A 21,437-nucleotide genomic window follows, 5' to 3' on the forward strand; every position below is an offset into this window, starting at 1 on the left:
TACGTTAAGTATTAACTACTAAGGACTTATATTTAATCTAAGGCTATTATATTAAAATATAAGGTAATATATATTAAAAGAAAGCTATTATAACTCCTATATCTAGGTAACTAGGCTAATATAAGGAAAGGTCCTCTTACTAGACCTATATATATATAGGCTATAAGTTATATTATATCTAGATTAGGAGCTAAGGTTTTCCTTTAGGTACTCTAGTTTTTCCTTAGCTTATTACTATAAAGGTATTAGATAGGCTATTTAGCCTAGTTAGTATATAATAATAATAATAAAAATAACTATATTATAAGTTTTTAGTTTTTTTAATTTTTATTTTTTTTTAATAATTATACCTAAGGGTTATATTATTAGTTAAACTTTTTTTATATTATATTAACTTATTTTCTTTATTTAAAACTATTAGATATTACTATTTTAAAAAACTAAATATAGATTATTTAGTAAACTTCTCTAATTTTAAGTTATAGAAGATCTAAATCTAAAATATATTTTCTTTTAAAGTATAAAAAAGTAAATCTTAAAATTAAAAGGCTAAAATAATATTTATATAGCTAATTTTTATAAATTAATTATATTAACTTAAATTAAACTTTAATATTATTATAATTCTTCTTTATTAATAAAAAACTTATATTATTTATAAATTTAAACTTATTATATATTAATATAATAAATTTTTATTAATTTTTATTAAAGTTATTATTTTTTTAAAGTTCTATTTAACTTAAATAAAAGCTAATTATAAATAAAACTTAAAAAATTCATTAAAAAATAAGATTATTAATTATTTTTAATAATTAATAAAGTTCTTTAATAAAAGATACTTTTATTTTTAAGTTATATAAATTTTATATAATTTTAGTAGATATATCATACTGAATTTAGTAATACTTAACGCTACCTACGACTTAGTTCTAGGTAAATTGCCTAGAACTGAATCTTGGAATTATGGCCTAATAGCTAAGTTAGTTGTTATCGGGTTAGAAAAGGCGGCAGAGACACACGACTCCTGACGCTTTATCCGACTGTGCTCCATCAAACGCGTCCTATTCCGCCTCCCAACCCGCGACCCATTACGAAGTCAAAGAGTCTGAGCTAGCGGGCTTCCTATGGATCTTCATGTAGCCCATGTCATCTACCGGCGTTTCCAGGTTCTCACCTTATCAACACCCACCGAGATGACTGTCACTTACCTCAATCAGTTATCATTCGAACCATGTCCTTGGCACTTTCATCCCATGTGCTGTATCGATCAATGTTCCCGGCGAGGCCGGCGGGTTCGCTGCTTGAAATTGATATATAGCCTGCCAGAAATATATAGAATCTTGGCTTTGTTCAACAGCCGATCACTGGTAATGAGTGTATGTCTAGCTAGGTCTGTCGAAGATAAGCACTGGTCTTTGTATAACAATCGCCTGTGTTGTTCCATGTAATCATATCAAAGACGTAGATTGACCGAGTGCTGGCAGAGCCTCCGCCATGTCTCGTCACAGCGACTTCGCACCGAAGTAGCCAGACAACAGCGGGCCATGACCCAAGCGTTATAACTTTCTTTATTTTTTTGAACTCGAGGAAATAAGGGATCTTCTGCAACATCCAGTACCCAGAGGTATACACTATTTGCCCGCGGATATTTCGCGCTCCACCATTGACGGATCTTTCGGGAACTGATTCGGTATTTGAGACATCACTTACATGACGTCCTTCGGGCTGTGGTAGTAGACCATGCAACAATATGAGGCATATCTCGATAAAGAATTATTTGAGGTATTGTGCAACGAGTTGTCTCAGTCCTTGCCTTTCAGAGCAGGCGCTTCCAAGTATGATCGACAAGACTAATTGAGGCGTCGCTTTATTGCCAGCCAAACCAATGAACGTCAAGAAACGTACTTACTGTACTTCGAAATGTGATCAAGATAATTCAGTATGCAATATCTGCTGAAGTTTTTGACAATACGCAGTCATCAGCGTCCGTGACACTGTACATAAGGAACTTACGTTCGAGCAACCATGGAGGTCTATGTTCGAGCGGATCCCGTAGGACCCAGCAGTGAGCTCTAAGCATGAAGCTTTCGTAATGCAGCTCCGTTTGCTTCTTTCTGCCAGCTGCCAAGCGGGCCGACATGCCGTTTGCTCAGGTTCTCATGCCTGATCGCTTCCTAAGGCGCTTCTCTCAATAAAAAAATTCGTAGACAGGCTTGAAAGAGTCATATAATCAATTTTCTCTTATCTGAAAAGAAACAAAGGCGAAGACCAAGACCGAACCCTGTACGTCCCCTACGGTTCCAATGTCGTCCGTATCACGAAATACCACGGATCTCAAACGAAGTTCCGGCCCAGAGTCTCCCGTTGTGCATTCCATCAGGTCTTCTTCGTTGCGTAATTCGCCGTCTTCGAGATCAAAATCACTTTCCCCGCGAAAACGCAACACTAAGCAGCCGTTGCATGTACGAATGAACCTGACGGAGACGCAAATGGACAAAATCACCGACGCGTAAGATAACTCAACCCTCTCAAGGTCAACTCTCATTTTTGATAGTTTCGCGCAAAAGCTGAGCACGAGCCGACCAAGCCGGACAGAACCACACATGATCAACGAGGGCAATAAGCAATCAACTCGAGATCAGCCTACAAGTGTCGAGTCGGGGTCCAGGTCGTCTGGCTTACAGCCCAAGCCCTACGAAACTATCAACATCTTGTCTCCCAACTTTTCAGAGCTTATGCCTCATACGAACTACGAATCTCTAGCGATAAGACGACAAAAAGCGGTACCAGACCAGATTGACGTGTCAATTCAGCATCGAAGCGCCACAAAACCACAAAGACGACAGATGGAACAGGTTGACGTAGCCGTCTCACCGTTGAGTGTAAACCTTTCTATCAAGAAGAACACTAACGATAGACCACCCTCGTCTTCTTATTCCTCTCATGGCATGGAGCTACAGTCTCCCAGGCCGTTAAACATACCAAAGCAGAGAAGAAGTCAGCAGCGACACGGCAACGATGGAATGATAGACATCTTTAACGAATGGACGCAGATCTATAGGTCTGGCGTATCACCACTTTCTCCTGAGCCAGTCAGGCCACGTGTCATTAAGACTTATCATCCGAGAAGGTCCAAGAGTCTAGCAAACGGCATAAGGAGACAGCAGAGTCCCGTGGTAATGTCACGAGACCCTGAATTAGGGCGACAGACATATTACCCCCCCGACATGGTCTCCGAGAGTCCAATGTTTTCGCCCTTGTCACTTTATTTCCGAGGGCAAGACTTTCCCACTGTAAAACAAGGCGGAAAGACGCTGATTGGCAATAATGGTTGGCTTGAGAAAACTGGACAAGATGGCTTTGGGCTAGAGGGAGCCAGCAAGTCAGCTCAGAAGAAAATCGGAATCTTTGACAGCATCAAAAAAATTGCCAAAGACATGGTACGTGATACTGTGCCGTGACTTTAAATCCCAGCTAACGTTTTAGACTGAACTCCATCATCCACATCGTCGACTTCCACATGCCAAGGCCTCTGGTGCACAGCTTCTTATATCTCTTAATCCAAGAGAGCAGAGCCTGCTCTATTGCGAGTTAGAGTATCACCTCACTTGTGCTTTGAACAACTACATATCCCGTGAGCTCGAAAAGGGCCGCCTCGTACCTACCAACTTCAAAAAGATTACCGACGCATGGTACCAACAAGGCCGGCCGCGTGTGGTCGGATTTCGCTTCGACCTGGAGACGCAAGTCGACCTCGTGGCGCTACACGTCAACGAGTTCACTTTTTGCGGCCGCCGTCAGTGCAACCCGGTTGAGATAAGCAGCCTTCTGCACGCGGTAAAGGTCAACGCGCGTGCGATGCGCATCCGTACCTTTTGTCAGCCCGACTCGGTCATCGCGAAGCAGCTGGCAGACAGCCAGTCTCTGTTTGACATGATTGGGGCTGCAGAAGACGCAAGCAGAGCTTTGTCAGAGATTTTTCACTTTTTCAAAGTCATTTGTGAGCGAGAGCACAAGGTCCTGCAGCAGCGGCAAAAGGAGCATGGGCAGACTACCAGCGTTGGCGCCGCGTCACCCTTAGCAAAGAAGAATATGCATCGCTTGTTACGTACAGCTGACTAGATTTGTAAAATTACCGGGTGAATTGGAAACTAGAGAAGAAAAGGCACTGGATAGGCATGTAGGCAGCTTGTACTTGAATGAGACATCAAAAGACTGTTGGAGGCACAATACACAGCGTGATTGAAGCACCTCCGTGCTACAGAGCTTTCTGTTAACTTCAGCAACAAAATAGCAATGATTTGGCCGTTATACATCATCATAGTCATGATCGAGGTCATCCAGGACATTTATCAATCTCTGTGCCTTCTGTGGTCGTCACGTCGGCGGTCGTCGCGATCCTCATAGTCATCATCACGTCGCGAGTGGGAATGTCGGCGGTAATAGTCGCCATCATCATTCCTACAGAGCAAAGTTAGCAAGTCCTGGTCTCTCTCTTATCCTTGTTATGCAATCATACTGGCTTCGGTGTGGGCGCTCGCGCTCACGTCTCTTTTCACGCTCTCCCTCGACGTGGTGCGCGAATGCGTTGGCACCCAGGCCACCTGCAACGGCACCCAGAATCGTCGAGACCGCCTTTGGCACCGTATGGTCGTCGTTGTGGTGGTGCTGGTGGCCACCCTTTGCGCCGCGATTGTACGCCGCATCAGTCGCCTTGTTGGCTACAAGGCCTCCAACAACCGCCCCTATAATACCCGCACCAATACCAGCGGACGAGTTGCTGAAGTTGTCCTCCATGGTGTTGCGTGCGCGGCTCATGGGGCTCGGAGAGCCGCGACGGTGATCCCGGCGCGATTCGCCGTCGTCGTCATCATAGGCGGAGCGCGAGCGCGAGCGCCGGCTGTGGCCGCCGCGAGAACGCTCGTAGGGCGACTGGGAGCCATCTCGATAGGCTAGCGCATTGTCGGGCGGCATCGAGTTGGCGCGGCCGTAGCTTTGAGCGGGCGGCATAAGCGTCATCTCCTCACGCTCAAAGGGCTCGTCGTCGCGAAAGGGACGTCCAGGATCGCCAAAGCCTACAGCAGGACCGCCTCCCGCGCCGGAGTAGTAGTCGGGGGATCGGTTTCGACGCGAGCTGTGCCCGCTGCGGTAGTCATTTTCGTCGTCGTAATTGGAGCGCGGCATATTGGAACGCTACTTGAACCGCGATGCGATGGCGGGTGGTCGCAAAGGAGGGTGTTATTAAGGTGCCAGTGTTGTGATCGCAAGTGGCTGTCGCGGTCTCAAAAACGCAAGGATTTCTAGCTTGAAGAAGTCGAGATGTCATTAACTTCATATTTCCCTTTTCATGGCTGTGAGGCTGAGCAAAGAGATGCATAATGGTACCGTCCGGTCAACCGTCAAGGCGCACAGCCCCAGTATTAAGCAGGCGGTGCTCGTGGGTACAACCAGTGGTTGGCGGAGCGCTCGGATGATCGGTTTACAGGGCCATGGTTGCATCGAGGTGGGCTCTTCTTCGCAGCGGCGCGATTTGTGAGTTGTGAAATCGAGAAGATTATGGTTGGCGAAACGTACTGAGCTGTGTGTGAAGGCATCACGAGCAATGTGCGCATGGAACATGTAGAAGGAAGCCCGACCAAGGCAGGGTGGAAGATGTATAACAACAAGTCAAGCCGCTGGTTTTCCAGGATGTGTTTTGCTTTCGACTTCTATTTGGTGAGCTTCGACTAGGCTGCCAATACGGATCTTAGTGGGCGAAATGGCTGTATGAACGAAATCATCTTTGTCCACTTCGCAAGGACCGTTTACTAGAGATGAAGCTTCTCTACAGTACTCATCATCAGGCTTCTTTTGCACCTCTCATCAACCACGGGTGACCAAATACGCAATGGAGCTGTTATGTGAAGCTGATCTGGGTGTCGGGCCAACAAAATTCGTGAAGTTGGCTGTGAAAAGGGCGCAAAAACCACAGCAGGAATCAGCGCCACCCAATCTAGTTACGGATTAGACACGAACAAAATGAAGGGGAAGAGATGAAGTGGCGAATTAAAGTGATGCGGGGCTGGGCCCGGTTGTGTAAGCTGCTGTCTTTCATCCGTGTTTCCCTACGGTCCGTCGTCCCGAAGTGCCTACAAGATTATTACGTGATGTGAACAGGGCTACTGTATCCCGCCGCGTCGCTTTGAACCCGAAGACGACTGTCTTGAACCCTGATAAGGAAAAAGCTGGCGTTTGCTGGCATCGTACCATGCCGAAGTATCTTTCGATGAGAAGTTGGCGTCATCGCAACTCAGTACTCGCTGACAGCTTCCCAGGGAAACAGATGGGCTGGCCACCTCGTGATTAAAAGCGAGATGGGAAAATTAGAAGAAAACAAACTTGAGTTTAAGTAAGAAAGATAAACAAGGCAGTTGACGTAGACAAGAAAAAGGTCACTCATAGGAAAGAAGTCTAAAAAGCCACATGCCAGGCTGCATGACCCCACAAACGAGCATCGCCCGCTCTTCGCTACCAGAAACGCCAATACTGGGATCAAGTCGGTGCTCAAAAGATAACCAGAATAAACAGCGACCAAATTGTTAGTGCCTGTCCCCGGACCCTTGTTCCGATCATATTCCCGAGCTGGTCAGGTTTGCATATGTCTGCCCTCTTGTCACAGGTCGGGGGCTCGCGCCCGTCGTCCTGCTGAACAGTTTCTCCGGCCTGATACATGCCGGGAGACGGTCCAAAAATTGCATTCCCTCCATCCAACTTTTGCAATCATCATCTCCTAATCTCATCCTTGTGCAGATCGGTGTCCGTTAAGCGACGTCGCTGCATATCCCCTTTCACCTCCATCGCCATCGAAATATTTTGTGGCCCGCGCCACTAGATCCTGTTTGCCAAACCTCCGTCTTTTCATCTTCTCAGGCACGACTCGACTCTTAAACTTAGACCTATTGCGTGTACTGTTGAACGCTTTGTCTTGGCCAGAATGTCCAGCTCGCTCACTGAGGAAGGAGACTCGTTGGCCACAAGTCAGGCCGAGCCCGTTTCCCTTGCTAAGCCCGTCGCAGACACCGAAAAGGCAGAGGCCAGCAAAGTCACGCAACATGTTATCGAAATAGGTTGTTCGTATATCAGTAATGATACCGACTCTTCATCCGGTCTAGAGCGCTGGAATGGGTCAAGAGACAACACGGCTCGCTTCCTGGTCGTCAATCTGGCCCTGTTCATTATGGGCATGAACGATGCCTGCTTAGGTGTAAGTGTAGCTGTGTTACTCTTATCTATTCGCCATACAATTAACACCGTTATAGGCACTTCTTCCATATGTACGTCACAATGTCAACTAGTGGGCTCATTGCTCTAACTATGCAGATTGAACCATACTACAATGTCAACTACACCCAGGTCTCAACTCTCTTTGTCGTCCCCTTCGTTGGCTACGTCGCCGCCGCCCTATCCAACAACTGGATTCACTTCAAGCTCGGCCAGCGAGGCGTGGCCTTCATCGGGCCAATTTGCCGCGTCGTGGGCTATCTGCCCATGGCGCTGCACCCTCCATTCCCTGTGTTGCCCGTTGCCCTCCTCGTCGCCGGTTATGGTAATGGCATAGAGGACAGCGGCTACAACGCCTGGGTGGGCAACATGCACCAAGCCAATGAGCTTCTTGGTCTGATTCACGGCGCCTACGGTCTCGGTGCTACCATCAGCCCCCTCATCGCATCTGCCATGGTGACCAAGGGACACCTTCAATGGTACACGTTCTACTACGTCATGATAGGTATGGTTGGCTGTGAATTTGCTCTTGGTATGCGGGCTTTTTGGTCCCATGACGGTGCGTCCTATCGTAGACGACTAGCATACGATAACGAGGGGAAGGAGCGCATCACCACACGTCATGTCCTCAAACAGCCGCTCACCTGGGTCGTGGCCGTTTTCCTGCTCGGTTACGTTGGCGTTGAAGTCAGTCTCGGTGGCTGGATCCCGACATTTATGATCAAAGTCCGCCATGCCGAACCATTTCTAGCTGGCCTGTCAGTAACCCTATTTTGGCTGGGCCTGACACTTGGCCGTGTCATCCTGGGTTTCGTCACTGGCCGTGTTGGCGAGAAGCTTGCCATCACTGTGTATATCCTCCTCAGCATCGCCTTACAGTTGCTGTACTGGCTTGTACCAAATTTTGCCGCGTCACTTGTCTTCATCGTTCTTCTAGGCTTCTTTCTCGGCCCTCTCTTTCCCGCGGCCATTGTGACCGCCACCAAGCTGCTTCCACCCGAGTACCATGTTAGTGCAATCGGGTTTGCAGGCGGCTTCGGCGGAGGCGGGGCCGCCATCATTCCATTTGGCGTTGGTGCCATTGCTCAGAGCAAAGGTGTTTCTGTGCTACAGCCCATCGTTTTGGCTTTTCTCATCTTCGATCTTATTGGGTGGCTGATCATGCCCGGAGGCTTTAAGAAAGGTGGATTGAGGAAAGCACGCGAGGAAAAGACACCTGTTGGAGGCGATTTTGTGCAGGCCGGCAGATGGGTAGCAGCAAAGGTACGCAGAAACTAGCATATACCTGAAAGTGGCTTTAGCGAAATATACGATCATTCTGTACATCAGCGAAGTTTAGTTTGAGTTTCAAAGTGACCACTTTGGGAAGTCGCCGATCGCTTCCCTTATTCTCTGAATGATTTTCTTATTGATCCTGTAGAAGTCTGATAATATTTTCTGTTTTCCACCCTGTTAAGATGATTCACGCTACTTCATCAAAGTGTCGCGATGATGAATATGGTCAAGAACAGTTTCAAGTCCCCATCAGCCGCGCACTGTTTTATTCTACTTGGCGCCTCAAGATTAACCTGTGCAAACACTCGCCGGGCAGCCATATCCTTCACTCCTCACACTGGTCCAAGCATCTGGAGCTAATTAGATGAAGAAGCTTTACCTGTAGATAAGGGGAGACGCAGAAACTGTTGTATGACGACTCCACTTGACCGATGAGACGAAAAGTCATAAATAAAGTGTGCGCGTCTGGTCCGGAAATCTTTGAATTCAGTTTACATTCAATAGTCGCTAGAAATCCAGTCTAAAACCCCATTCATTGTGACTGATGTTTCCTCGTAGCACGAACGACCTCGGCACCCTTCGAACGCAGAGCGCACGCGATACCAGAATTTTGGCGGGGCCGAGTGCGGGCAAACGTTCAACGGAGCCCACCATCTATGTGGTCATGACCCAGCACGTAACGTCCAAGAATCTTTGACGTCTACCTTCTTTCCCGTAACACTCCATCGTTATTGAACTCCTTCAATCGCTCTCACAACAGGACAGCTCCAAGTCGCGTAACACTCCCCACGTCGCTTAACCATATCCCGCTCCGAAATCTGGATTCAAGGCTGGGATGCAGCCGGCTTCGAGACGCTCGACAACGAGCGCGGCCCAAATCGTAGCTCTCGCACCGCTCAAGCCTGACCTCTGCGAACGTGCCTGGCAGACAGTTGCGCACCCGACGCTTCCTCTCATCGCCACCGTCCACGGCAAGGGTGTGACTGTCTTCTCGCTAGCGACGCTCTTCTCTCACAGCAGCCTCATCGGCGGGCACACGCGGTCCGTCCGCTCCGTGGCCTGGAAGCCCAACCTAGCCCCGCATAAGCTCTGCCTGGTCTCAGGCAGCTTCGACTCCACGGCTGGTGTCTGGCGTTGGGACGGCGACCAAGCCGGCGACAGCGAAGCGGCGCTCGAGCGGGAGGTCACTTCTGCGCACACCCGACACGGCAACGACGACGGCAACGACAACAATAGTCAAAACGCAGACTCGGGCGAAGACAAGGAATGGGAGTTTACTCTCGTCCTCGAGGGTCACGACTCCGAGATCAAGTCGTGCGCTTTTTCGCCATCGGGCGCGCACTTGGCCACATGCTCGCGTGACAAGTCCGTCTGGATCTGGGAAGACATTGGCGCTTCGGAGGAGGATGACGAGTGGGAGACGATCGCGGTTCTAAACGAGCACGAGGGCGACGTCAAAGCCGTGTCGTGGTGCCCCGACGTGCCGGGCCGTAACGCTCGCCGGCGGTACAGCCCGGACGTGCTGGCCAGCGCCAGCTACGACAACACGGCGCGCATCTGGCGCGAGGACAACGATGGCGAGTGGGTGTGCGTTGCCGTGCTCGAGGGCCACGAGCAGACTGTCTGGGGCGTCCAGTGGGAGTCGCGCCCACGCCCCGGCGACAAATTCCCGCGCCTGCTGTCGTTTTCGGCCGACGCCACCATACGCATCTGGACGCTCAAGGAAGACGAAGAATGCGACGGCGGCGAGCAGGGCGGACGCAGCGCCCTCGGCGGGATCCCCAACACGATGCGCCGATCGCTGCGCGAGGAGTGGGTATGCACCGCTGTCCTGCCAGCTACGCACCACCGCGATATTTACGCCGCTGCGTGGAGTGCGCAGACAGGCGTTGTGGCCAGCACAGGCAGCGATGGCAAGATTGTGATGTACAGGGAAGAGTTTGAGGCAGAGGCTGCTACAACAACGGTGGCGGCAGGGCCCGACTCCGATCAACCCATGACGGACGGGACAGAGGAGCAGTCACTAGCTTTGCAACAACCTCCATCAACGCTTCATGGCTCAGCGAGGTGGAGCATAATTGGCACGAAGGAAAATGCCCATGGGCCGTACGAAGTCAATCACATCATGTGGTGTAAGCGATACGACGGCGGTGCAAGTGCGAGAGGCGAGGAGGAAATGCTCATCACAACAGGTGATAATGGCATTGTCCAACCATGGGGGGTAATTTTAAACCAGGAGTAAAGAAGCAGATACCAACAGCATAGGGAGGTGTAATATGTTGAATTCAAAATATAATGGTGCTTGCAATTCGAAACGGGGAAAGCAATATACGTGCCTTTTACATTTGACGTGTGCAGCCATTTGACATTAACAAGCGATATCATCAACAAACCCTTTACTCCGCTCATGCACAATGCATCACATACAATGGCAAGTGATTTCTTTATTCTCAAGGAAGGGGTATGATACAATGTGGTACACAGAGGAGATGACTCCCTCCCCTGAAAGGTTAGCAGTGAAAGCTCCCTTTTCTTATCTCTATTTGCATCAACTTCTCTGTCCTTCAAAAGCATCCGGCTTTGACCGCATCTCTTCCAACGCGGTTGGGTATGCCCTTTTTTCATTCGCCCTTGAGCTTGTCCTGCTTGACAGTAAAGGCCATCTCGAGCAACTCCTTCTCTTCCTTACTGTGGACGTGTTTCAAACCAGTAGCAACGGATGCGCTGGGGCTACGGCCAGCATACATGACGTGTTTGCGGTCGTGGTACTTGGTCTGGTTGAGCAGGGTCTCAATACGAGGTTGGGTGAAGCTCCAGGCACCGGCGTTAAGGGGCTCCTCCTGAGCCCAGACGATGGTTTTGGCGTTGGGGTACATGTCGAGGTTCTCCTTTAGCTGTTGCCAGGGGAAGGGGTTCAGCTGCTCGATGCGGGTGAAGGCAACATTATCAATCTTGTTATCAGCACGGTACTTGTGCAGCGCAGCCCAGACCTGACCAGTGCAGAGAATGACGCGATCAATCTCCTCGGGAGATTTGATGGCGCCAGTCTGGTGCTCGGGGTCCGGAATAATCCATTGAAAACCAGCATCCTCGGCAGTGAACTCTTCCAGGCTCGACCGAGCGAGAGGATGGCGGAGGAGAGACTTGGAAAAGAAGATGATGAGGGCTGTCGATTGTCAGCATTGTCGGTAAAACTGGTAGAATTCACTTACGCTTGCGGAACTGGCGCTCCATCTGGCGACGCAGAACGTGGAACAAGTTCGCAGGAGTAGTCATGTAAGCGATCTGCATGTTGCAGTCCTGGTGCTGGCGAGCGAGCTTGTCCTTGGCAGGGAAGACACGCGGATCCTCGTTGGACAGCTGAAGGTAGCGCTCGATACGAGCAGAGGAGTGCTCGGGTCCCTGTCCGTCGTAACCGTGAGGCAGAGACATGACGATACCGCTGCGCTGCATCCATTTGACCTCACCAGAAGCGACGAACTGGTCGATGATGCACTGGGCGTTGTTGGCAAAGTCACCAAACTGGGCCTCCCACATGACGAGGGCGTTGGGAGATGACAGGGAGTAGCCATACTCGAAACCAAGAGCACCAAACTCACTCAGGGACGAGTTGGCGATAACAAACTTGCCCTGGTCCTTGCTGATGTGCTGAAGAGGCGTGTACGTAGCCTCGTTCTCTTGGTCGTGGAAGACGGCGTGGCGCTGGGAGAAAGTGCCACGCTCAACATCCTGGCCGGAAACACGGACATGGTAACCGTCGGTCACGAGAGAGCCGAATGCCAGGGCCTCAGCAGTGGGGAAGTCAATGTTCTTACCCTCGACGACCGACTTGGTACGATTGTTGAGAATACGCTTAAGGTTGCGGTGGACGGTGAAACCTTCGGGAGCAGATCCAATAACCTCACCAATATGCTCGATAGTCTTCTTGTCAACGTTTGTGGGATTGTGAGGAAGGATCTCAGTGGCCAGCTCCTTGGGAGACTTGAAGCCGTTCCAGGCAGAGGTGGTCCATTCCTTGGACGTGGCGGTATAGTCCTTGGACTTAGCGAAGCTCTCTTCGAGCATGCCCCAGACCCACTGCTTGTGCTCGTCGATATCCTCCTTGGTGAAAGTGCCTTCCTTTAGCAACTTGTCAACGTAAACATCAATCTGGGGAACCTGAGAGTTGATGCGCTTATACATGAGAGGTTGGGTGAACGAGGGCTGATCAGTCTCATTGTGGCCGTGCTTGCGGTAGCAGATCAAGTCAATCACGACATCATGCTGGAACTCGGCGCGCCAATCAGCAGCGAGCTGGCAGACGAAGTTAACAGCCTCGACATCATCAGCATTGACGTGGAAGACTGGGGCATCAATGGCTTTGGCGATGTCCGTGCAGTAAGCAGTAGAGCGAGCGAAACGGGGATCGGTTGTGAAACCAATCTGGTTGTTAACAACCAGGTGAATTGTACCCCCCGTAGAGAAGGCAGGCAGAGAATGAAATCCCAGACATTCATAAACAATACCCTGGGCAGCGAAGGCGGCATCACCGTGCAGGAGAACGCTCATGGCAGTTCGGTGGGACTTCTCGTCGTTGTTGTAGTGCTGGATGGCACGGGTTTTGCCCAGGACGACAGGGTCCTCAGCCTCCAAGTGGGAGGGATTGGCGACGAGAGAAAGCTGGACACGCTTGCCGGAAGGAGTAGGACGCTCAAAGTTCATACCGAGATGGTACTTGACGTCGCCAGAGCCCTCCTCGGCGGTATCAGTACCGCCAAACTCGCTGAAAATTGACTCGTTGGGCTTGCGGACGACATTGGAGAGGACGTTAAGACGGCCTCTATGGGGCATACCAATAACGATGTCCTTGACGCCGTAGTCAACACTGCGATCTATGAGGGCCTTCATACCGGGAACAAGGGTCTCGCAGCCCTCGAGACCGAAACGCTTGTCGTTGGGGTATTTGGTCATGAGGAAGGATTCGAAACTGGAACTCCAGATGAGCCGGTCGAGGATACGGCGCTTCTCATCAATGGAGAATTTGAAGGGCTGAGGTACCTCGAGGCGCTCGCGGAGCCAGTCGCACTTTTCACGATCGGGGATATGGATAAACTCGACGCCGTATGAGCCAGAGTAAATCTTTTCGCAGGCAGCAACAATTTCGCGCAGGGTCATCTTTTCGCGGCCTTCGCGCTTGAAGCGGGGCAAAATACCAGGGCCCAGGGTATATTCAGTATCCAGATCCTTCTCGGTGAAGCCGTAGAAATCGAGAGTCAACTCCTTAGGTTTGATGTTACCGAAACCTTCGGCGGTGTTTCTGATGCCAAGAGGGTCGATGTTGGCCTTGTGGTGACCACGAGCCTGGTAGGCACGCACGAGAAGCTGAACCATCAAGTGATTGGTGACATCGGAGCCATCCTCCATAACAAGACCATCACCAAGGCGAGGGACACCGCCGGTCATGTTGGGCACAAGATTGGGAGGAGGCTGGAAGGCCTGGGAAATGGGCATGTCGCCACTCTCCATGTTCTTGAAATATATCTGCCAGGAGACGTGGACACTCTTGGGATCCTTTTTCCACTGCATGTACATTTCATCAATGTAATTAGCAGTGCTGCCGGTAAGGAAGTTGTCGTTGGGGTCGGGGGCCGAGTGGGAGGCATCCGTCGTAGCATAGGTGCGACGAGACGCGAGGGTCAGGGAGCGGCGAGCGGCCGTGACGTTCCATGATGAAGGACGAGCGCAAGCAGCCGAAAGCGAGGAGATGACGGGCGATACTCGGGCGCCGCGAAGCAGCTGCGAGCTGGCTCTACAAAGAGAATTTCTCAACATGGTGTAATGAAAAGCCTCGCGCAGCTTCAGGAGACTTTTTTTGGGGGGGGCTGAGGAATAGACACAGGAGGAGGAAGTATCAAAGACGGCCGATGAGAGGCATCCCAATCTCGCGATCGTAGGATCGGGAACAAAGAATGGCTGAGTAAGTCTTTGAAGATGCGAGAGCTAGGAAGCAGAAGAATGAGGAATGAAGAATGAAGCGAGCAAGAGCTTCTAACAACGGGCCAAGCTGGAGGCTCCACGAAAAGCATGACGGGTGCACGGGAGTCAGTCACCTTGCCCATTTGGTGCGTCGCTGGGAATTCTGGGGTGGCGCTGTGGCTGGGGCACTGTGGCACTTCGGTCCACTGGGGGCTACGAAAAGGCTGCGTGCGACGCTTGGTGCCGTGCTACGGTGCGCTACCCGAGCACCAAGCCAAGAAACCCAGCGGAGCTATTTACATTTTCGGACGCGTCAGGAGCCTTGCTACAACCTAGGTACGGAGTTATTGTTCTGTCATCTACAGTAGCCAACTTCTTTCCTCCACTGGCTGCAGTGCGCGATTTGCACACGGCCAGCCAAACCAAGCCAGTGGCCATCAACTCGCCGTCTTCCCGGGGACTCTCTCCTCCTGGTTACTGGAAAACAGTGCGCGTTATTGAGGGCTAGACTGTAGACTACGTGTTTTTCCCCACGTTTCATACAGTGTCAGAATTTACGTATCGTTTCCGTTTCATTCCGGCCTTTCCCAGCTGTATTTCCTCCATCCCTTTCCAGCCCTTCCGTGAGCCACCTGCACCTGCAACCTGAGGCTGGTGACTGGATGGTTCGGCAGCTCGCGCAGTTGGCGCCACACACCCCCAATCCCACCTAAATGCACCTGTCATTCACCCTCATCTAGGCGAATACTTTTGTTGGATTACTTCAATCATCATCACTGTGCATCGTTTGGGTCGACGTCAAAGCTCGTCACTTTTTTTTTAACAGGACATCGAACTCGGCGACCAAATTTACGCCCTCTTCAGCCGCCGCTCCGGTTTTCAATCGACAAAGTACCCCGAGGCAGAAACTTGAGGCCCTCACGAGACCTCCCAGTCGCAGGAGCTCACATACGCGCATGTCTGTGCCGTGAAGTAGATTGAGTCAAAGGTAGGCGCCGTCAGGCACTGTCAGACACTGCCAGTGCCTACTCCACGCTGCCATGGCCACAACTCCAGCTGGCCGTACTCTGTACAGAAAGAAAGACGGCATCTTAACAATAACCTCTGATCTTCAAACCGTCACATGGACACCCAACTCTGGAGGTCCTCCCACTGTGTCGTTGCCCGTGCCCAAGATAACTAGTAAATCGCTCCAAAATCTTCCAAGCTCCACGTACATGCTTGCTGATCAAAGATGTGCAGATTTGCAGCAGACGCCAGATGGAGCTCCCAAGGTGATGCTCAAGATTTTCGAGCAGAGTTCCAAAGGCGGTGATGCTATTACATATCTCTTTCATTTCAACACTGACGAGGCCAAAAAAGAGGCAACCTCTTTCAAAGATGTACTCTCGCGATTGCTTTCAGAAGCGCGCAGTGTTGACCCTAGTGTTCCGCGCCCAGCTGGTTTATCTACGCCACAAGGGGCTTCTGGCGCTGGCGGCAGTGCCTCAGCAACAATGGCCTTCGCGAGTTCTGTCAATACACACCAGTCTTCGGCTCGCTGGTTCGACGACCAGCAGCTCAAGGCCGACATTGAGCTGCAGCGGTCGCTCATGAAGAAGGATTTGGGCCTCAACGAAACGTACATGGATGCACTCTCCACCAAGCCGGAATCTATATCCGTGGCCGCGTTCAACTCGCAGTTCTGGTCTACCAGAATAAATCTTCTACGAGCACATGCTATCGAGTCCAATCAGAAAAAAGGTCCCTATAATGTCCTCTCAACAGTTAAGCCACGAACAGTGGATGGGGAAATGAAATTGAACATCAGCGTCGAACAGGTCCAGATGATTTTTGCGCAACATCCGCTCGTAAAGCGCATATATAATGAGAATGTGCCAAAGCTATCTGAAGCCGACTTTTGGTCCAGGTTCTTCCTGAGTCGTCTATCAAAGAAGTTACGAGGAGAGCGCGGTACCGAAAATGACACCACTGATGCCATCTTTGACCAGTACGACATTAACGAGAACTTGCAACATGTACAAAGCAAAATCATGTCCCAGCAAGTCCCTCATATCATCGATATTGAGGCAAATGAAGAAAACCAGGGAGGATTCAAAAGCGGCAATGCCAAGGACGTCGAAATGCGGCCTAGAGCGGACATTCCCATTGTTAAAACACTGAACAGCCTCAGTGAGAAAATCATGGCAAATGTCGCGCCTTCAGATACTCCAAATGACGCCAGAGCTGAGTACTACAGGGACCTAGCGTTACGAGATTTGCGCGGTGATGCCCAGGAACATCGCATTATGCTTAGTGTGAAAGAGCAAAACAAATTCTTTGCAAAGCACGATTCCTCGCCATCCAGCAATATCAAAGACTTCTCGAAGCAAAATCCTGCCACCGTCTTGCTGAAAATGCAGGGCGTGTTCAAAAGGGAAGCTATCGATGCCACGACTGGCATGGACCTACAAGCGGCCATTAATTTCGACGACGGGAGTGACAGCGAGGAAGACGAACCTCCCAAAAAGAAGCAGAGCAGCTCACGACGCGCCATCATCGGCGCTGAAAAGGACGTCTTGAACGGCATCTTGCAGCAGCGCTCGCAAAAGTACGGCCACGCCTCGGACGCCAAAACGCCCATGGGTCTGCCCCCCATCATCGTGGAGCGATGCACGCTGACGCACGCCACGACCGTTGAGTTCCTGCACCAATTCTGGGACGCGTTCCTATCCGGCGACCCGGACCGCGCAGGCGAGCTGCAATACCTCGCTGAGTCGCTCAAGCGCTCGACTAGCCGCATCCAGGTCGTCGCCGACAACGCCGCCGCGGACCGCGACGAGACCATTCGCAGAACTAAGCAGGAGATCCGCGATCACTTCGAGAAGACGGGCAAGAAGATCCGGTGGAAGTCGGACATGGTTGGCGGCGGCCGCGACGCCGTCATCAAGATGATGCAGCCCACGCTCAACGCCCTCGCAAAGGCTCAGGCCGATTACGCGCGAGCGCTCGCTGCAGAGGGCGTGCAGATATCGACTGAAGCATAATTTGGCGTTTTGTGAGGGGTCAAAACAATGTTGTTGATTCCACAAAGCCATCAAGCCTCACCCAGCCAGGCTCGATTAATTGTATTTTAGTGAGAAAGGCGGCATTCTCTACTTCACTTCATATTCAATTAAATGGCTAGTCTCTAGCTGACCTGTGTCCGTCATCTGTACTACTGTAACAAGCAACGGCTGTTCGCCGCGCAGCCCTATCAATATAGAAATGCAAGAGTCGAGGCCGATGCCACTCTGATGCATGCGTGTCATATGTACATTCCAGATCATTGTACTTTTGTTTCCTCACTGCCTCACCTGCGAATGCGCGCTTCGTGCGCATCCGTAAGGAGCTTCTCATCCAGGATGCCAAAGCCCATCGACTTCTTCTTGGCTCGCCTGCGATTCCCGAACTCCTCATCAAACTTGCGAATCATCTTGAGCGACGTCATGTCCTCGCTGATGCTCGCCGGGATCTGCTTCAGCGCGTTTTCAAAGTGCTCCTTGCGCAGGGTGCGCTTTTCGGGATACTCAAAGGGCTCCGGACCCGTGTACTTCATGGCCATTTTATTTTCCTCCTCCACGGCAGACATGGCAGCCGCCACGCAGACGTTCTTCAGATCAGAGCCCGAATAGTACTGTGTCTGTTCGGCATAGTCATCTATGGAAACGGAGCTATCCAGCGTCTCATCGCGAAGCAGCAACCTGAGGATAGCGGCACGGTCATCTCGCAAAGGAAGATCGACAAGGAGCTTTCGCGGAAGCCGACGAAGAACGGCGTCGTCTAGGTCAAACGGCCTATTGGTTGCGACCATAATGAAGGCATTCGTTTCCTCCATGCCATCCCACTCCTTCAGAAATTGGTTGATATGCTCACGATGCGAGGGCCGGTTACTAAACATGCTGCGACTGGCAAGCAGCGAGTCTGCTTCGTCGATAAAGACAACACAGGGCGAGTATTTTTTGGCAAGGGTGAAAACCGCGCGGATCAGCTTTTCGCTTTCGCCAACCCACTTGTCATTGATTGTGGCGCCGCTAATCTCCAGCATGTTCGCACCGCTTTCCTTGGCCACCGCTTTGGCGAGCATGGTTTTACCAGTTCCAGGAGGTCCGTAAAGCAGACAGCCTGGTATCTTGTCTGCTGCCAGGATACCATATGAAAAGGCGTCAGGCCGTACCAGTGCCAACGAGGTAAGAAGCTTTAGGGCGGTGATAGTCTCGGGAGGTACATGTACATCCCCAAAGGTAGTTCGTAGGTTCTCTTTGTTTATGAGGCCAGATTGTATGCGTTTCTCGTATTCATTTAACTTGGCTGGGGCCCTGGTTTCCGATTTGACGTCTTCATTTGAACCTTGGCTTTCACTAGTTGATGAGTTCCGATCGTGAGCCTCGTCATCCAGGTACTTCTGGCCTGATAGCGGGCGCAAGGGCCCCATGATGAAACGCTCCATGAATGCGCTGCGAGCAGAGCTCTCCATATCCCCGCTGTTCGAGTTCAATGCCTGCGCGAGATGATATACTTCAGGAATTGGCAGAATACCTCCTCTGAAACTAGACGGCTGTGTATTGGCAGAGCGCAAACACTCGAGCAAAGCCATCTCAACGGATTCCGCGCTGACATGGCTGTTTGGTTGAAGAGCTTGCATCATTCGTTGAATGTTGTGAATATTTTCGAACAAGTAATCCGTAGTCTGCAAATCAGCGGGAGATTCGCCTTGCATCTTCTTGCAAGGCCTAATGTTATTGGCTCGATTGAGCTGTAGATGACGACTAACAACAAAGTCTCCAAAAGCCAGATCGCGGACAGCATTCTGATAATCGTCTGAGGGAGTTTCACTCGAAGATGTGGCAAAAATGGCGATCTGAACACCATTTTGCCATGCAGTATCGACGAGAGCACGTATACGAGCTAAAATGAATGATCCTTCCAAGGTCATGGATAGTTCAACGACATCGTGGAGATGTAGCAGCACTGGCCGGCTGCTTGCTGGTTCTTTGATTTTGACGGATTGAATAATTTGGTCCAATATTTTGTCAATCTTCAATGAATCCCATTTACCAAAGCAATCAAACCCGCCTTGCTTGAGCTTCTGTAGGTCTTCTTCTAGATTTCCTGCTGCTGCAACACGTGCGCTCAAAATCGATTCAGAGTCCATGTCATCGTCTTCGGATGACTGTCGATTGGCAAATTCCGGGTCCTGAAGCAATTTGCCGTTGAGTTCAGCCGCGCGGAAGCCCATCATAGACAATGCGCCGCGGGAATACGCCCAGTGCTGGCCAATATATTTTCCCACAAGAACAGATAGATCCTGGGCGTCCAGGTGTATTAAATCAAAGCCCCCATGAGCGATCTGTGTGGCAATCGATTGCGCAATGGCTTTACCGCCATATCCAGACAGCGATAAGATATTGAGAGGGCGCTTGCCAGTCTTGGCATCGAAATTTGACGGCGCTTTCGCATTAAGCTCACGCGTGACAGCGCTTTGTATCGCCACAAATGTATCTGCATGGAATCCGGCCAGTGCATGTGAAAGTGATATATCCAGGTGTTCTCCAGCAGTGAGATTGTGGTCAAGTGATACACCAAGAGAGACGAATTGGTCGCGAAAGGTATTGCTCCGGTGGTCAAAATCTCTGTGGATATGCCACCACCAGAACGGCCTTTTCTTGTATATATATTCTGCTTGGCGACCAGGATACAGAGCATCGGTCAGATGCCATGAAGCGTCCAGTATCATGTTCCATATTCTGACTACTTTGGCAATCTTCTCTGGGGCCTCCCATCTGGTCTTGTCTTCCTCTGTTTGACATTGTAGAAAGTCGGTAGCTAGTTCGCAATGCCGTAGAAGGAGTTTTTCGACAGCGGTTTCGAAGTAATTTTGAATGGCTTCATTCGAGCCGTGGACATCGGTGCTCGGAGTAAGGAACAGACGAGATATCTTTTCACGCCTGGCATCTTCTGCTAGAGCTGGCGGAAGCCGAGGCTGGCTTGCTTCGTCATGTATTGTAACATTTCTTTCCAGAAAGCTGCGCGGCAATTCGACAGGAGGCAGGGCAGAGGCTGGCCTGCGACGAGTCTGTCGACTTCTGGATGAATTCGTAGGTGTTGCCCTTGATCGTCCACTAGAGGCTTCTCCGCTACCTTGCACCTCAACCTCGCCATCGTGTTCGGCTGCTGGTTCTTCGGACGGCCGGCCGCCGCTACCGATACTGCTGAGATGGCAGGCTGACGCATGAAGTTGGCGATGCAAACCTCGGCCTCCCTGCGCTCCAGCAGCGAGCGCACCTGCTAGGGCAACTCTGAGGCGCGGGAAGTGCATCTGAGCGGTGAGCCGCCACCAGCGCAGGTCGCGTTGGGGCCGAATTAAGAATGCTCGCGAGCCTATGAGTTGAATGGCCGGATCGATTTCTTTTAGGTATCGATTGTATTCGGCTGGCTTTGCTAGTGGCCAGAATTGCATGGCATGGTCGATCTGATAAAATAAATTCGCACACATGGGTTGGATTACGTGAGCGAGTCCATACTGCTCAACGTCTGGGCCTGTGGAACAACAACTTGGTTCGACTGGCTCCATGGCAGATGCGAAGCGATTTCAGCGCGCTCTTATTGGTTTTTTTTTTTCCCACAAACGATCTATCTGTACTGTCCTTGCTTACCTGCGTCAAGCTGACTCGAAGGTAAGTTCTCTTCCTAACTAGACGGTGGCTACACATTCGTGCCAGTTATTTGGTGTGCAATTCCACCGAGTTACTGTTACTGGTGGATACTTGAACCTGAACAGCCAGGAAAGGTATAAGGAGAGTACATTAAAGCAGGTCATGGATTATACCCCCGAATCAGTCAATGCTGCTCACAATTGCGCTTGGTAACACACAGGTCCGGTTCTGACTGGAAAAAGAGCCATCGCATCGCAATCGCTTATGGTT

At 50.7% G+C, this 21,437-nt stretch overlaps 6 protein-coding genes across 6 annotated transcripts; 3 read left to right on the forward strand and 3 right to left on the reverse strand.

The window, feature by feature from the left end:
• Positions 1–2,492: 2,492 nt before the first annotated feature.
• BBA_08085 (uncharacterized protein) lies at positions 2,493–4,125 on the forward strand (the record flags this gene model as incomplete). The annotated part of the gene is made up of 3 exons (XM_008603182.1): positions 2,493–2,512; positions 2,558–3,443; positions 3,490–4,125. 3 exons carry the CDS (start codon positions 2,493–2,495, stop codon positions 4,123–4,125), a joined length of 1,542 nt encoding a protein of 513 aa, XP_008601404.1.
• A 230-nt stretch (positions 4,126–4,355) lies between these two features.
• BBA_08086 (uncharacterized protein) lies at positions 4,356–5,187 on the reverse strand (the record flags this gene model as incomplete). The annotated part of the gene is made up of 2 exons (XM_008603183.1): positions 4,356–4,464; positions 4,523–5,187. 2 exons carry the CDS (start codon positions 5,185–5,187, stop codon positions 4,356–4,358), a joined length of 774 nt encoding a protein of 257 aa, XP_008601405.1.
• A 1,789-nt stretch (positions 5,188–6,976) lies between these two features.
• Positions 6,977–10,780, forward strand: BBA_08087 (WD domain-containing protein; the record flags this gene model as incomplete). The annotated part of the gene is made up of 4 exons (XM_008603184.1): positions 6,977–7,246; positions 7,302–7,316; positions 7,363–8,526; positions 9,368–10,780. The coding sequence occupies 4 exons, from the start codon at positions 6,977–6,979 to the stop codon at positions 10,778–10,780; spliced, it is 2,862 nt and encodes a 953-aa protein (XP_008601406.1).
• A 379-nt stretch (positions 10,781–11,159) lies between these two features.
• BBA_08088 (oxoglutarate dehydrogenase) lies at positions 11,160–14,349 on the reverse strand (the record flags this gene model as incomplete). The annotated part of the gene is made up of 2 exons (XM_008603185.1): positions 11,160–11,704; positions 11,751–14,349. 2 exons carry the CDS (start codon positions 14,347–14,349, stop codon positions 11,160–11,162), a joined length of 3,144 nt encoding a protein of 1,047 aa, XP_008601407.1.
• Positions 14,350–15,533: 1,184 nt separating this feature from the next.
• Positions 15,534–17,519, forward strand: BBA_08089 (TFIIH p62 subunit domain-containing protein; the record flags this gene model as incomplete). The annotated part of the gene is made up of 2 exons (XM_008603186.1): positions 15,534–15,675; positions 15,736–17,519. 2 exons carry the CDS (start codon positions 15,534–15,536, stop codon positions 17,517–17,519), a joined length of 1,926 nt encoding a protein of 641 aa, XP_008601408.1.
• A 305-nt stretch (positions 17,520–17,824) lies between these two features.
• BBA_08090 (ATPase protein) lies at positions 17,825–21,085 on the reverse strand (the record flags this gene model as incomplete). Its single annotated transcript, XM_008603187.1, has 1 exon — positions 17,825–21,085. One exon carries the CDS (start codon positions 21,083–21,085, stop codon positions 17,825–17,827), a length of 3,261 nt encoding a protein of 1,086 aa, XP_008601409.1.
• Between the last annotated feature and the right edge of the window lie 352 nt (positions 21,086–21,437).

This window comes from Beauveria bassiana (genome assembly GCF_000280675.1).
Source record: "Beauveria bassiana ARSEF 2860 unplaced genomic scaffold BBA_S00031, whole genome shotgun sequence".
In the NCBI taxonomy this organism is placed as follows: Eukaryota; Fungi; Ascomycota; class Sordariomycetes; order Hypocreales; family Cordycipitaceae; genus Beauveria; species Beauveria bassiana.